Source organism: Coregonus lavaretus (genome assembly GCF_964263955.1).
Source record: "Coregonus lavaretus genome assembly, chromosome: 3".
Taxonomy (NCBI): Eukaryota; Metazoa; Chordata; class Actinopteri; order Salmoniformes; family Salmonidae; genus Coregonus; species Coregonus lavaretus.
In genome coordinates, this window is record NC_139990.1 from 50,816,179 (window position 1) to 50,828,716 (window position 12,538).

A 12,538-nucleotide genomic window follows, 5' to 3' on the forward strand; every position below is an offset into this window, starting at 1 on the left:
CAGGGAGCAGCGCAAGCAGCGACGATGTCATCACGTCATCCAAAAACAGAGCAGACATTGGATGAATATAACATTTAAATATCTTCTGCTGTGAGTGATTGAAAGAAATCAGCCTCAGCGACAGTTATTTTAATAATTAATTGGATGTTTTGTGCACAAAGGTGATGACTAAGTGTCTTATTAGGATTTTTCAAATCTGTCTTCTCTATGTGGCAATGTATGGAAATTGTCTTTCTGGTCCTGGCTTCAGTTAAACTGCAGTACCGAAGCAAAACTGTAGGAGCAGTCGAAACCATGCTTCTAGTCCGGAACCATGGCCTCTTGGTTCATACTGCCACCTGGAGTGCGTTGTTTGAACAGGTATAAAGCTTGGCGATTTACTGCCACCTGCAGTTATGGAATGTTTGCTCACAAGTATAATGAATTGGCTGATCCCTCCTGGTGACCTGGTTGGAATTATGTGATCCTTCCTTAACCCATAGGAAGTCCCACCCAGTACCTACTTAAAAATGGTGAAAGTGCTCAATGGCGCTGCCCATTCTTAAAATATACTTTTAGGCACTAGAGTCCTCTATCTATCTCTATGGGAAAAAACACAAACATCTTGTCCAGATGAGCATTACAAGTTAGTGCCTTAGTATAAACTGTTGAACTGTTTGTGAATAAAAATTATTTAATTACTTTATTGTATTTCATTGTATTTGTACAACATCGTAATTAGCAGCCATAAAAATCACATTTGACAAAAATTATTAATCGAAAATCATTTTTTGATTGCTCCCTGTATCAGGGAAAATCTCTGTACAGTTTTCCTACAAATAATTCGAAGAGAACATCCAGAACCAGAATCTGAAAATAAGAACATGCAGACAATGTAGTGATGAGGCGCACTCTAGTGGTCAATAGAAATGCTGCAGGAAAAAGTATCAGTGGGGGTTGGGGGCCAAAACTTTCCCTTCCAAAATGATGGATACAAGGAATAATTTTAATGTAATCTTATTTGGAATGTACCTTTTCAAATCTCAGGGTGTATCAAGGTATCTTGAGGATGGCATTAATAATCACTCATCAACATTAATTTACTTTTAAACAACAGGCAGTTTTCTGTCTCTGGCACATGGTAGGAACTTTCCCGCTCTGGCCTTTTTGGCCATAGTTCTCCGGATGGTTGGTCAGGGCCAGGGGCTTTCAAATTCAGTCTGAGCTCATGTCCCCACAGTCACACACGGATGTCAGTAGACTGGGGTTGGCAGGCTGTGTTGTTTGCTGTTGTTTGTTTGTACGGGAGCAACAGTTACATTAGTTTTGCTGTGAGCTGTAAAAGTTTCCTCCCTGCAAGTAATACATGTGATAAGAGTCTTACAGGTACAGATATTTAACCCCTTATTATAATGCTGGATGCCAGTGCTTGATGGTTTGGTACCTAAACCATGAGCAAATAAATGTTTTACCTCATGCAAAAAGGGGTTACGCACCCAGATTTTAGTGTGCTGCTCACCAAAGTCATGAAGAGTGAAATGGTGATTTGTGGAAGAACATAAAAAAATAATGTGGACAGGTTTGAGAAATAGCTACATTTGTTGTAAATGCTTTGGAATGGATGGTGTTATGTGTGAACATTAGAATTAAGACCATATTGTTACACAAAGTTTATATTCTGGCAATTCCCAAGCATATCTAACATTTTGACTAATAGTTAATGCTTCTGATAGCACTGAAGGCTCTAAATTCTCTCTGATTTGTTGCATTCTAGCCTGGTTTCCATCTCTGTGTCTCTGTTCAGCTATTACATTCCAATCCTTGCCAAAGCAAATGACAGGAGTGGCAAGGAGTTGAATGTTAGCTAAAAAGACTGGTACCCAGACTAGTTGTATTCTATTAAAATCAAATCAAATTTGATTCGTCACATGCTTCGTAGACAACAGGTGTAGACTAACAGTGAAATGCTTGCTTACGGGTTCTTTTCCAACAATACAGAGTTAAAGATCAAATAAAAAAATTAATAGAAATAGTGACACGAGGAATACATATGCAGTGAATAACGAGGGAGTACCAGTACCAAGTCGATGTGCAGGTGTATGAGGTAATTGAGGTAGCTATGTATTGTACATATAGGTGGGCGTAAAGTGAATAGGCAACAGGATAGATAATAGACAGAAGCAGCAGCGTATGTGGTGAGTATGAAAGTGCGTGTGTGGCATCAGTATGCATGTGTGTGTGTATGTGTGTGTGTGGGCGTATGTAGTGTGTGTGTGTGTATGCACACTCTATGTGAGTGTGCATAGAGTCAGTGCAAGAGAGTTAGTGCAAAAAAGGGTCAATGCAGGTAGTCTGGGTTGCCATTTGATTAGCTATTTAGCAGTCTTGTTTAGAAGTCTTATATTTTACATTTTAGTCATTTAGCAGACGCTCTTATCCAGAGCGACTTACAGGAGCAATTAGGGTTAAGTGCCTTGCTTAAGGGCACATCGACAGATTTTTCACCTAGTCGGCTCGGGGATTAGAACCAGCGACCTTTCGGTTACTGGCACAACGCTCTTACCCACTAAGCTACCTACCTCTTATGGTTCGGGGTAGAAGCTGTTCAGGGTCTTGTTGGTTCCAGACTTGGTGCATAGATTTGATTTGATTGGTACAATTTTTTGGGCCTTCCTCTGAAACCGCCGTCTATAGAGATATAATAATAATATGCCATTTAGCAGACGCTTTTATTTTATATGTGTGCATACATTTTTACGTATGGGTGGTCCCGGGGATCAAACCCACTACCCTGGCGTTACAAGCGCCATGCTCTACCAATTGAGCTACAGAGGACCATTGTATGGCCGGATTAGGTTAACTGGGGTTAGGTTAAATTGAAGTTTAAAAAAAGTTTATATCGTGTGCGGCTGTCTGTCAAGATGAAGGCCTACCCTCTGGGTGGGTATGAGTTTTTCAAACGCACCTATGGCTTGGAAGCATTTTTGACATTCTCGGCTTTGGATGGCTGGTGGAAATGCCAAGTATGATGACGACAGAGCACCTACGATATGTGATTGGTCATGTCGGTTACGTTGTTTGTACACGTGTTGTATGGCTAAAATGCCGATTGGTTAAGACAACACAATTTCATTTGGGAGATCGTAGTTTTGTTCCGTGTCAACGAAAATAGTAGCTAGCTAGCTGCTCTAGCACTTGGCCACCGCATAACTTTAGTTAAAAACACTTTATTCCAGTAGCTCGCTTCCCTTCACCGCATACGTTATTTACCCCCAACAAGCAGGCTGTTTTTAGCAGAATAACGAACTGGAGTTTACTTGCTATAAGTGTATCGGAACTTTTGAGGAGAAGCATTTCAGCTAGCAAGCTGCAGCTGGATAACCCGTTAGCATAACTTGATCGCTTGCTTGGCCAGTCGAGATCTAAATAGTCGGTAATAACTGCATTTATTCACTAATTTGAGGTGTCGTGGACCACTTTCTCGTCAATCAAACATAAGCTGCAAACATTTATTAGTTGCTAACTACCGTTGCTATTTCGACGAGGATTACTGAGAGCTAGCTAGCCCCAGTCACCTGAATACTATTATTTTTCTGAAGACATGGTAAGTCATATTTGTTTACAAACACTTTCATAAATGGATACAATCATTGGTTATTTAGCTAGCTAACCTAGCAAGTCAATTGTTTGCCAGCTGTTTAGCTAACGTTAACTAACTAGTTAGCTAGCTAACTACAGTAACGTTACTTAGCCGAGACCTAACTTAGCTAGCTGGTGAAGTTGGGTAACTAACGTTAGTTGGTTGTTTGCTTGCTAACGTTAACTAGCTAGAGTTAGCTGATATAACGTTAGCTACGTTTTTTTTGCTGGGTAGTTCAGACAGTTGACACTTCTCCCGAACACATTTGAAATGGCAAACTGACCAACATAACTAACGGATTAACTTCTTCACGATTGTCAGCAAAGTAACTAACTATCATAACGTTAGCATACCCCACAGTTGGCGTATGTAGCTAGCTATGCAAGTTAGCTAGCTAACGTTAGTTAGCCAACCGATGATGATTTGGTTTGCTAGCTACCTAACGTTACGTTAGCTAGTTATATATCATACTTCCGTTCTTATATTTTTTAGCTAAATTGATGAGTTGTAATAAGAACTACATTAATCTGTCACACGATTGGGAGATTTAATGGTACAGTAGGTATTTGACTTGACAATGATGTGAGTTAGTAATTTTAGCCAGCAATGCTACCGTTAGCTAGCTTTCGGTTATGTTAATTAGCTAGGTAGCTACAACCTAGCCATTCTTTCTTTGTCAAATAAAGCTAACTTGATGTCCGTTTTGTATGGCTAGAAAATGCTAATAAAATATCCTAATTTTGACAGGTTTGTACATTTCTCAATGAAGTAAACGGCCAGACGTTGGTTGAAATCGCAGTTGTCAGTTGTGTGACAGATAGCTTATCCACTGCACTGCATGATGATATTATCGTGAATCACTACCTGGCCTGTAGCCGACTCAACTCCACGATTTACGATAGAGTTGAGCAGCGACTGGTGTGGGCACACTGGAGCTCCTTGGTCACATACAATTACGTTTTTTAAAATAAAAAACTACTTCTTTCAGCATCCAAAGAATAGCCCGCAATTACGTAGAAAAATGTCGTGTGTAATTGTGGGCTATTCTTTGGGTGCTGAAATCAGTAGTTTTTTATTAAAATTGATTTGATGTGACTAAGGAGCTGCACTCTGCCCACACTAGTCGCAGCTCGGCTACCCGGCCTAAGGCTTATCAGACAGTAGCTAGCTACATTGATTCTGAGCCATCCTTTTTGGTGACAGCTTTACTGAAATATTCCCTATACCGAGATGTTCCTGTTATTAATGTGTTTGGGATCATGGGATGTGTAGGTGCCATTTCCACAGTATTTACCATATTTGCACCCTTCTGTTGGTAGTAGGACAGAATAGTAATATCTGTTTCTCTCTCACCCCCCCCCCACACTTCTAGAACTCCAATGTAGAGAACTTGCCGCCCCAGGTTCTGCGTCTGGTGTACAAAGAGGTGTCTGCACTAGCTGCAGATCCCCCTGAGGGCATCAAGATCTACCCCAGCGAAGAAGACATCACAGAACTCCATACAGCCATCGAGGGACCAGGTAACTCATACCTCTGTGTCATGGGAAATATTTTGTCTGTATGGAGTACAGGTAATGTTTTACTTGCCCAATGGTCATGGTCACTTGCCCAAAAAACAAAAAAGGTCTGTTACACGCACAAATTGTTACAATTTCAAGTACCTTTCATTTTAACATTGTTTGAACCAACCGAGTGTGCTCACATACTCCCTTAAGACCTTCGCTTGAAAAACGAGTAAAAAGCGGAAATAGAACTGTTAGTCAATTTTGAGACGCAGTAGCCATTCCTCAAAATAGTCAGAATTAATCTAAGATAACTCTGTCATTAATTTTGACCTTTTTGCCAAGGAGATCTTAGTCACCCAATTTTACATCTAACTTAAGATGTTTGGTGCAGTATTTCTCAATGAAAATATTAAAATGAAAATGAGTCGTCTCTCTCGTTGAATGACAACAGAATTTACTGAAGAATCCCTACTGTTGGCCAATCACTAACAAAAAAAGTCACAAAATATTGTCTTAATATATGTACAAACTCTTCCGAACTGTTTCGGCTGGGAAGCATGCAGACGCCTTTACTCTGACAGACTTCTGATGAAAAGGATTAAAGTGTGTGTTAAAGTTAAGTATGAAGTAATGATCACAGATGTAAAATACTCCATAGAGGCATGAAATTTAAGAGGGTCTCCGGTACTTTTGTGTACTTTTTAGCCAGTAGTTCTGAAAGTATCGCTCAGCAGCCAAAAGTGGTACTTCGAAATTGCATACTATGTCACGTGCAGATATGTGCACCATGTCATATCGCTCTCTCGCTCTGCTGTGTGTATCTTGTTGCTAGCTGTCACACAAATGGCAAGGAGCTGAAGCTCATTGGCTGAAACTAATTGCTAGGGGCTGGCCCACGTGGGGTAAAATGTTGGGTAAATGGTGCAGCACAGCTTCCAGAAAAGTAGCTTTCAAACTAGAGATTTCGTGGCTAATTCAGGTTAGCACAAAACTAGAGACAATTGGCACAATTAACAACTAAATCAAATGTTTAGGCCTATCTTCACTGTCTAAACTGGAAAACACTTAGGCCTACTTGAGTTGCAAGGTAATTTGTTAAATGAAGGACTGCAAGCGCCATTTGAGCCCTGACTTTTGCTACCGAAACAGGTGCGTCTTTCTCATCAATATCACTGCACGTTTAGACTACTCCTGTTTTAACAGGGTGTAATTTGCTTATTATTGGGAGTTGAGACTTTCAGTTGACACTATTCGAAAGCTATTTTCTTCCCTTTATAACTATTTGATACCTGCATTTTTTATTATTTTTTATTTTGCCCTGTCCTTGATTTGTGAGTGTAAACTTGGCGGTCAGGCTTCTGTTAAACATGGCGGTCAGGCTTTTGGTAAACATGGCGGTCAGGCTTCTGTTAAACATGAAACAAAGTAGACTAATGAATATGCTGTTTGCGTTCATCAAAACAATGTTTTTGTTGCATATTTCCATCTGTAACCTATTCTAAATGACACACTAGCAGTTCGCAAAATAGACTAGATGCATTTATTTTTTCCAAAACTGCAGCTCGTAGTTGGAACAGATATTTCCCTACTTTAATCAACCAGTCCATTTTGAATTTGTGATAAATCTGTCGTGCTTTGGCGAGGAATGTAGCTTGTCTACGGTTTTGTTTGTGTATGCTATCAGTTAGATCCATTTTTATAGGCAGTAAGTTCTATAGTCCTAATGGGAGCTTGGGTGCCCAACGCGTTTGTGTGGCGGGAGCGGTCGGATCTAAATTGAGTTAGACACATAATGGAGGTAAAAGAGAATGTAGGGAGAACTGTGTGATCACTTGGCTTGATTTCTTTTTTGTTGCGAGTCGCTTATGCACATGAACAAATGGAACACTAGAGTTGACTTGAATGAACACTACTCTTCAGGACAAAATGTCACATGTCCGTTCGGCCAGCCACAAAGCAGATTCCACCTTCCCCACTGTTCAGTTTACCTGCCCTGGGCAACTGTTAATGTCAACCCCTGCTTGACGTGGTTTATTTATTGTGCTTCTATAGAAGGAACCCCGTTTGCCGGGGGTGTTTTCCGAATGCGCCTGGTCTTGGGGAAGGACTTCCCTGCTGCACCTCCGAAGGGCTACTTCCTAACCAAGATCTTCCACCCAAATGTGGGCCACAAGGGAGAGATCTGTGTTAACGTCCTGAAGAGGGACTGGAGGGCAGAGCTGGGACTCAGACATGTATTACTGGTAAGAGACATTTAAACATCTCTATTGGTGGTTCTTAATAATCCAAAATAGCAATGGGTGAAAGAAAATATTGTATCTAGTGCATTTTATAGTAACATTTTGTATAGTCATCTCTGCTTGGTTCAAGGAAAACCTTGAAATATACCCTGATGACTCACTGGTGTTCTCTCTCTCCCTTCAGACTATCAAGTGCCTTATGATCCATCCCAACCCAGAGTCGGCTCTCAACGAGGAGGCGGGGCGTCTGCTCCTAGAGGACTATACAGAGTATGCGTCCCGTGCTCGCCTCCTCACTGAGATCCATGCCATGGGGGGGCACGGGGGGACGTCGGGAGTGCCTCAGGACCCCGCCGATGGCCCCCAGCCCAAAAAACACGCAGGGGACCCTACCAAGAGGGCGATGGGGCCAGGGGTTGCCCCTTCTGCAGCTCTGGGTAACGGAGCCAATGGAAGCAGTAGTAGCAGCAATAGTAATGTTGTAGGGAAGAAGAAAACGGATAAAAAGCGAGCGTTGAGGCGACTCTAATGCTGCTAGGAGACTTCTCAGTGTGTGTGTGTGTGTGTGTGTAAATATTGAAGTGATCAGACTGCTTTTTTGTTCCACTCTCCCTGACTCTTTCTATCCCCCTGACTCAGTACTGTCCCTTTTGTACTCATTGCATCTTGTATCCCTGTTCATTCCTTATTGCCATATATTCTCCTCCCAATCTCCTGTGGATAAATCCATTTGCATTCAATCACTTTTTGACAGCACCCCATTTTGATTTTAATGAAACCTTCCATACATATTTGCCCATTGTAGAAGTGCTCAGAAAGTGACTTTTTGGACCTGAATGCCAAAACATGCAAGAGATACGTGTTCATATTTGACCCCTTTTGCATACCCGCACCATACAATGACATCCATGTCTTCATCACTGGAAAAGATAAACGGTTGAGATTTGATATAATTTAAAAGCTTACAAACAGGGTTGTCAGACTACTTAATAATTTATTGGGGGAACAAATGTTTTGTAATAAGTATTTTATTCAAAAAATGTGACATGGATGTCTTGTGGTAGGGTGGGGTATGCAAAATGTTTTGGCATTCAGGTCCAAAAAGTCACTTTCTGACCACTTCTTCCATGGGCCATCATGTATGGAAAGTTTTGTTTAAAACAAACGGGATGTTGTCAAAAGGGGATTGATTCAAATGGATTTACCGCTGTTTGTTAGTAAGGAACCATGGAGAGAACTATCATGATCTAAGAGAGGTTTTATTGTGTATCACACACAGCACTAGTGATTGTGTGTGTATGTCATGCAGTAGCAAACAGTAGCAACCCTGCTCAAGATTGTTTTGGCTTCAGTCTGACTCATCTCCCCTATCTGAAATCAGGCTTCTTTCTGTTCAGTGTTCACTAAACAAAATGTCTTAGATATTTTGCAGGAACAGAAAATGCCTCTTTCTATCCCCCAATTGCCCCCCCCCCCCCTTCTTGACCTGGCTCCTGTTGCTGAAATGGTACTGTGTACTGCCCAGCTAGCCTCGTGTTAGGAAACTGTGCTAAGATGTTTTGTCATGTCTGAGTAGAGTTACCTTATACGAAATCAGGTTGTCGTGCTTGAATAGCAGGAAGGGAGTAAGGGTGGAGGACCTATTAGAAGATGATTCTACTTTTTTGGTTCATAGTGTAACAAAACATGATGATGGTCATTCATTGGATGGTCAAATGAGGAAGCAACAATGAGCAGTTTTCCTAGAAAATGTTTGTCTAGTAGTGATTGAAATGAGAGGGACACGAAGGGAGCAACATTTGGTCTGATTATTACTTTAAAAAATGTATTTCACCCCTTTTTTTTGTACACGTTTCTCCCCCTGTATGACTTCTGTTTCTACGTTTTTACATAACTGTCATTGTTTTGTTTGTTCTTTCATTGTCCAGTATTTGCAAGAGTGGTTTTAAAGTGACATGCCTATATTCAGATGTCTTGGTGCGTGTATGGAGAAGTAGATTATTGGCCATACAGGAGTAGGTTAGGGTGCAGGATTGTGCATATCATGGATTATTCATTATATCCCATATATAATGATGGATCTTTTTTTTTTATGGTCATAGATGCACATCTGGTCTTTAGTACTAATTTGCCAAATCTTTTGATTTGTATGGATCAAATACCTGCTCCGGTCGTATGCACTATCCAGCTCCTATCATGTTCCCATATGGGCCATATTTGGAAAAACAATGTATTTCTCAACAGGGAAACCTCAACAGATTTGATAAAAAGGAACTCCCCACTCGATGCGCTCATCTGGCTGCGTTTCCTGGGCATGTTTTCTCCCTCAGTTCTAAATGCATGTTGGCGCCTACATTTCCCAGGGAAACACTCAACCGTTGTCTTTTACTTAGGTGGGAAAAGGTGCCTGGGAAACAGTCATTGTGCGAAACTTAACGGGTGGGTATTTTTGTGTCCATTTTAAGTTATTTAAATTAATAAATGAGAATTATTTGGGGAAAAAAAGTGAAAAATGAATCATTTAGTTCGTTCTTCAGTGTGTTGGTAAGATATGGAATATATTATGGTGGGAATAGCATTGCTGTGTGTTACAGTAGTATAATGACAGGGAAGTGAGAAATTAGATTTTTAGAGTGCCCCAAATGTAGGCTGTCTATCTGGGGCATATTAATAGTATAAACAGGATTTATTTCCCCTTCATCTGCAAAGGTCTGAGAACACAGGATGGGTGAAAAAGCAACAAGGGAGACGAGTCGAGGGAGGGAGACACTTTACACTGTTGAGCTCCACCGATGTTGTCATGAATTCCATGCACACCTGTGTAGTCTAGTGGAAAGTGCCCCCAGCCAGCAGGCTGTCATTTGACATACATAATGAAGGGCTCCTTCCTCTGGCCTGACTGCAGTAAGCAGCATGCAAAGCAACCAGCCACCCACCTGGGTGGAAATAGCTGCCTGACATCCTGGTAATTACCATCAGGCCCTCAGACACCTGGGGTTTGGGCTTGATGTGACACTATGAAACCCCCCGTTTAGAAATGTTTTTCACCTTCTAGGACCCCGCTCGGTGTAGAGGTTGATTCAACCGTCTATCGGAGTACCTTAGCACCTTGACGATTATGGGGATAGAAAATACGGAGTGGCTGCGGATCCAACTTTTCTGGCACCGTCTTCCCAACAGCTAAAGGTCCCGAAGCTTCTGCGCATTTTGCGGAATTATCTACACAAAGTCTCGGCTCTACTCATAAAGGACAGGCTACTCTGGCGAATGGTGCTCGTTTAGATAAAGTTAGATCAAAGCTGAAACAATGTCTGCAAATACATAATTATAGTATCCTACATAATCAAATATAATAGCATAATATAATGTTACTGTAAGACAAACACCACCTAATTTATTATGAGATTATGGTTGCATTTTTCTCCAACTCAACAGCGCGCCACTAGGTAAAATATGTGCTTTGATTTTTAACTAAGCACAGCTAGGCTATGCTACAGTTTTAACACAAATTCGCTCACTGTACATAAAACACTGTAGGCTACTTCGAAACAACACTAACTCAAGAAGATCTAAAAATGCATATCCCCATGAAACTGGTAAAATGGTAGGTATGCAGGTACTGCATAAACGTTTCACTGGTAATACTTGAATTATAAATCCCGATTGACAGTAGAAATGTGAAGGGAGGTTCTCTACGAGTAGATCAGAGACTGTAAACTACAGAACCTTGCACAGGTGCAGAAGCTTTGGGGCCTTTAACTGTCGGGAAGAGGGGTTCAGAAAAGTCTTATCCACAGCCTCTGCCTAGAAAATGGGTGTGTTCGGGTGGTAAGCCTAACGAAGCCGACTGTAGACGAAAGTCGTCGGGTGAAGTCTGGGGAGGTGCGACTGCCGAAAGTCGGACACTAGTGGTTTTCCAACAGCAAGGCTCAGATCAACATGGCAGTGTCAACATAGCTGCTGTTGTTTACAAAAGTTTTTCTGAATAAATGTCGAAATAAACTTTTCTATATCACACACTCACAAACTGAAAACATAACGTGTGTAAATGTAATTGCTTTGAAAGTCTCAAATATCACTTTCATTTGTAACCCCTGTAGCTTTAGAATCGTGGCAAGTTGGTCATGTCTTTGGCCACGTTCGCGTGGGTCATACAAAAACACCCTAATAGTGACTCCCACAATGCAGGTGATGGCTGCATGGTGCAGTTGGTGAGAAGCAACTGCAGCGACTTGAAGGCGACTCCATCAAAAACTGCATGACCTGCATCACATGATTTTTGTATGGTTCATGCAGTCAACATGTAGGCGCAAGGCAGACCATTTTTATAACCATAATACAACACACTTTAAAAGGCAGTGTCCAACGATGGTCACGATTTGACAAAAGTGATCGACTTGAACGTGCCCAACTTTTCAAAAATCATGTGATCAAAGGTCATGAAGTTTTGACTGCAGTCGACAGTAAATTTCTGCAGATGCTCTTCACCAATTTCATCCTGCAGCCATCACCTGCATTGTGGCAGGCTCTATTGTCAACCAATCACTAGGGTGTTTTTATATGACCCACAGGAACGTGACCAAAGACATGACTGAAACAGGAACCAACTTTGCCGCAATTCATGTATACAGTGGATATGTACAAATTAATGTGATAGTTGAGGCTCTCTTACCAATTGATTGTATAATCTACACACATATATTTTCAGTTTGTGAGTGTGTGATATGGGGGTTGGAGATGTGTTTATTTCGACATTATAAATAACAACTTTTCTAAACAATGGGAACACTGCCATGTTACACTGAGCCTTGCTGTAGGTAGGAAAACCACATCAGGGTACACTTTTGGCTGTCGCAGATGCACCTCCCCAACTTCACTCCTCAACCTTCGTCTACAGTCTGTTGCTTTCGCCTTACAACTCAAACGACCCAAATATCTGACCCTGCTGTATCAGTGGTTGGGGACAATATCTGTCTTCTCTCCCCCTTGCTGTCGTCTGCCACCCCCTTTTACCCACAACCTAATGCTGTTCTCTCTTTCGGCGATTTTCACAGCATGGGCTTATTCATTTGGGGAAACGTTTCAGGCCATTCATAGAGGTATAGAATAGACATATGTCATACAAGGCTATTATTGTTTTCTCTTATTATCTGCGAGGTTTAACAATCAGCCCC

At 41.4% G+C, this 12,538-nt stretch overlaps 1 protein-coding gene across 1 annotated transcript; it reads left to right on the top strand.

Moving 5' to 3' along the window:
* The first annotated feature begins 3,135 nt into the window (after positions 1 to 3,135).
* On the top strand, positions 3,136 to 9,328 carry LOC311108968 (ubiquitin-conjugating enzyme E2 S-like). Its single transcript, XM_084151749.1, has 4 exons — positions 3,136 to 3,583; positions 4,992 to 5,139; positions 7,177 to 7,367; positions 7,549 to 9,328. Exons 1-4 carry the CDS (start codon positions 3,581 to 3,583, stop codon positions 7,891 to 7,893), a joined length of 687 nt encoding a protein of 228 aa, XP_084007875.1. The 5' UTR covers positions 3,136 to 3,580; the 3' UTR covers positions 7,894 to 9,328.
* Positions 9,329 to 12,538: the final 3,210 nt, after the last annotated feature.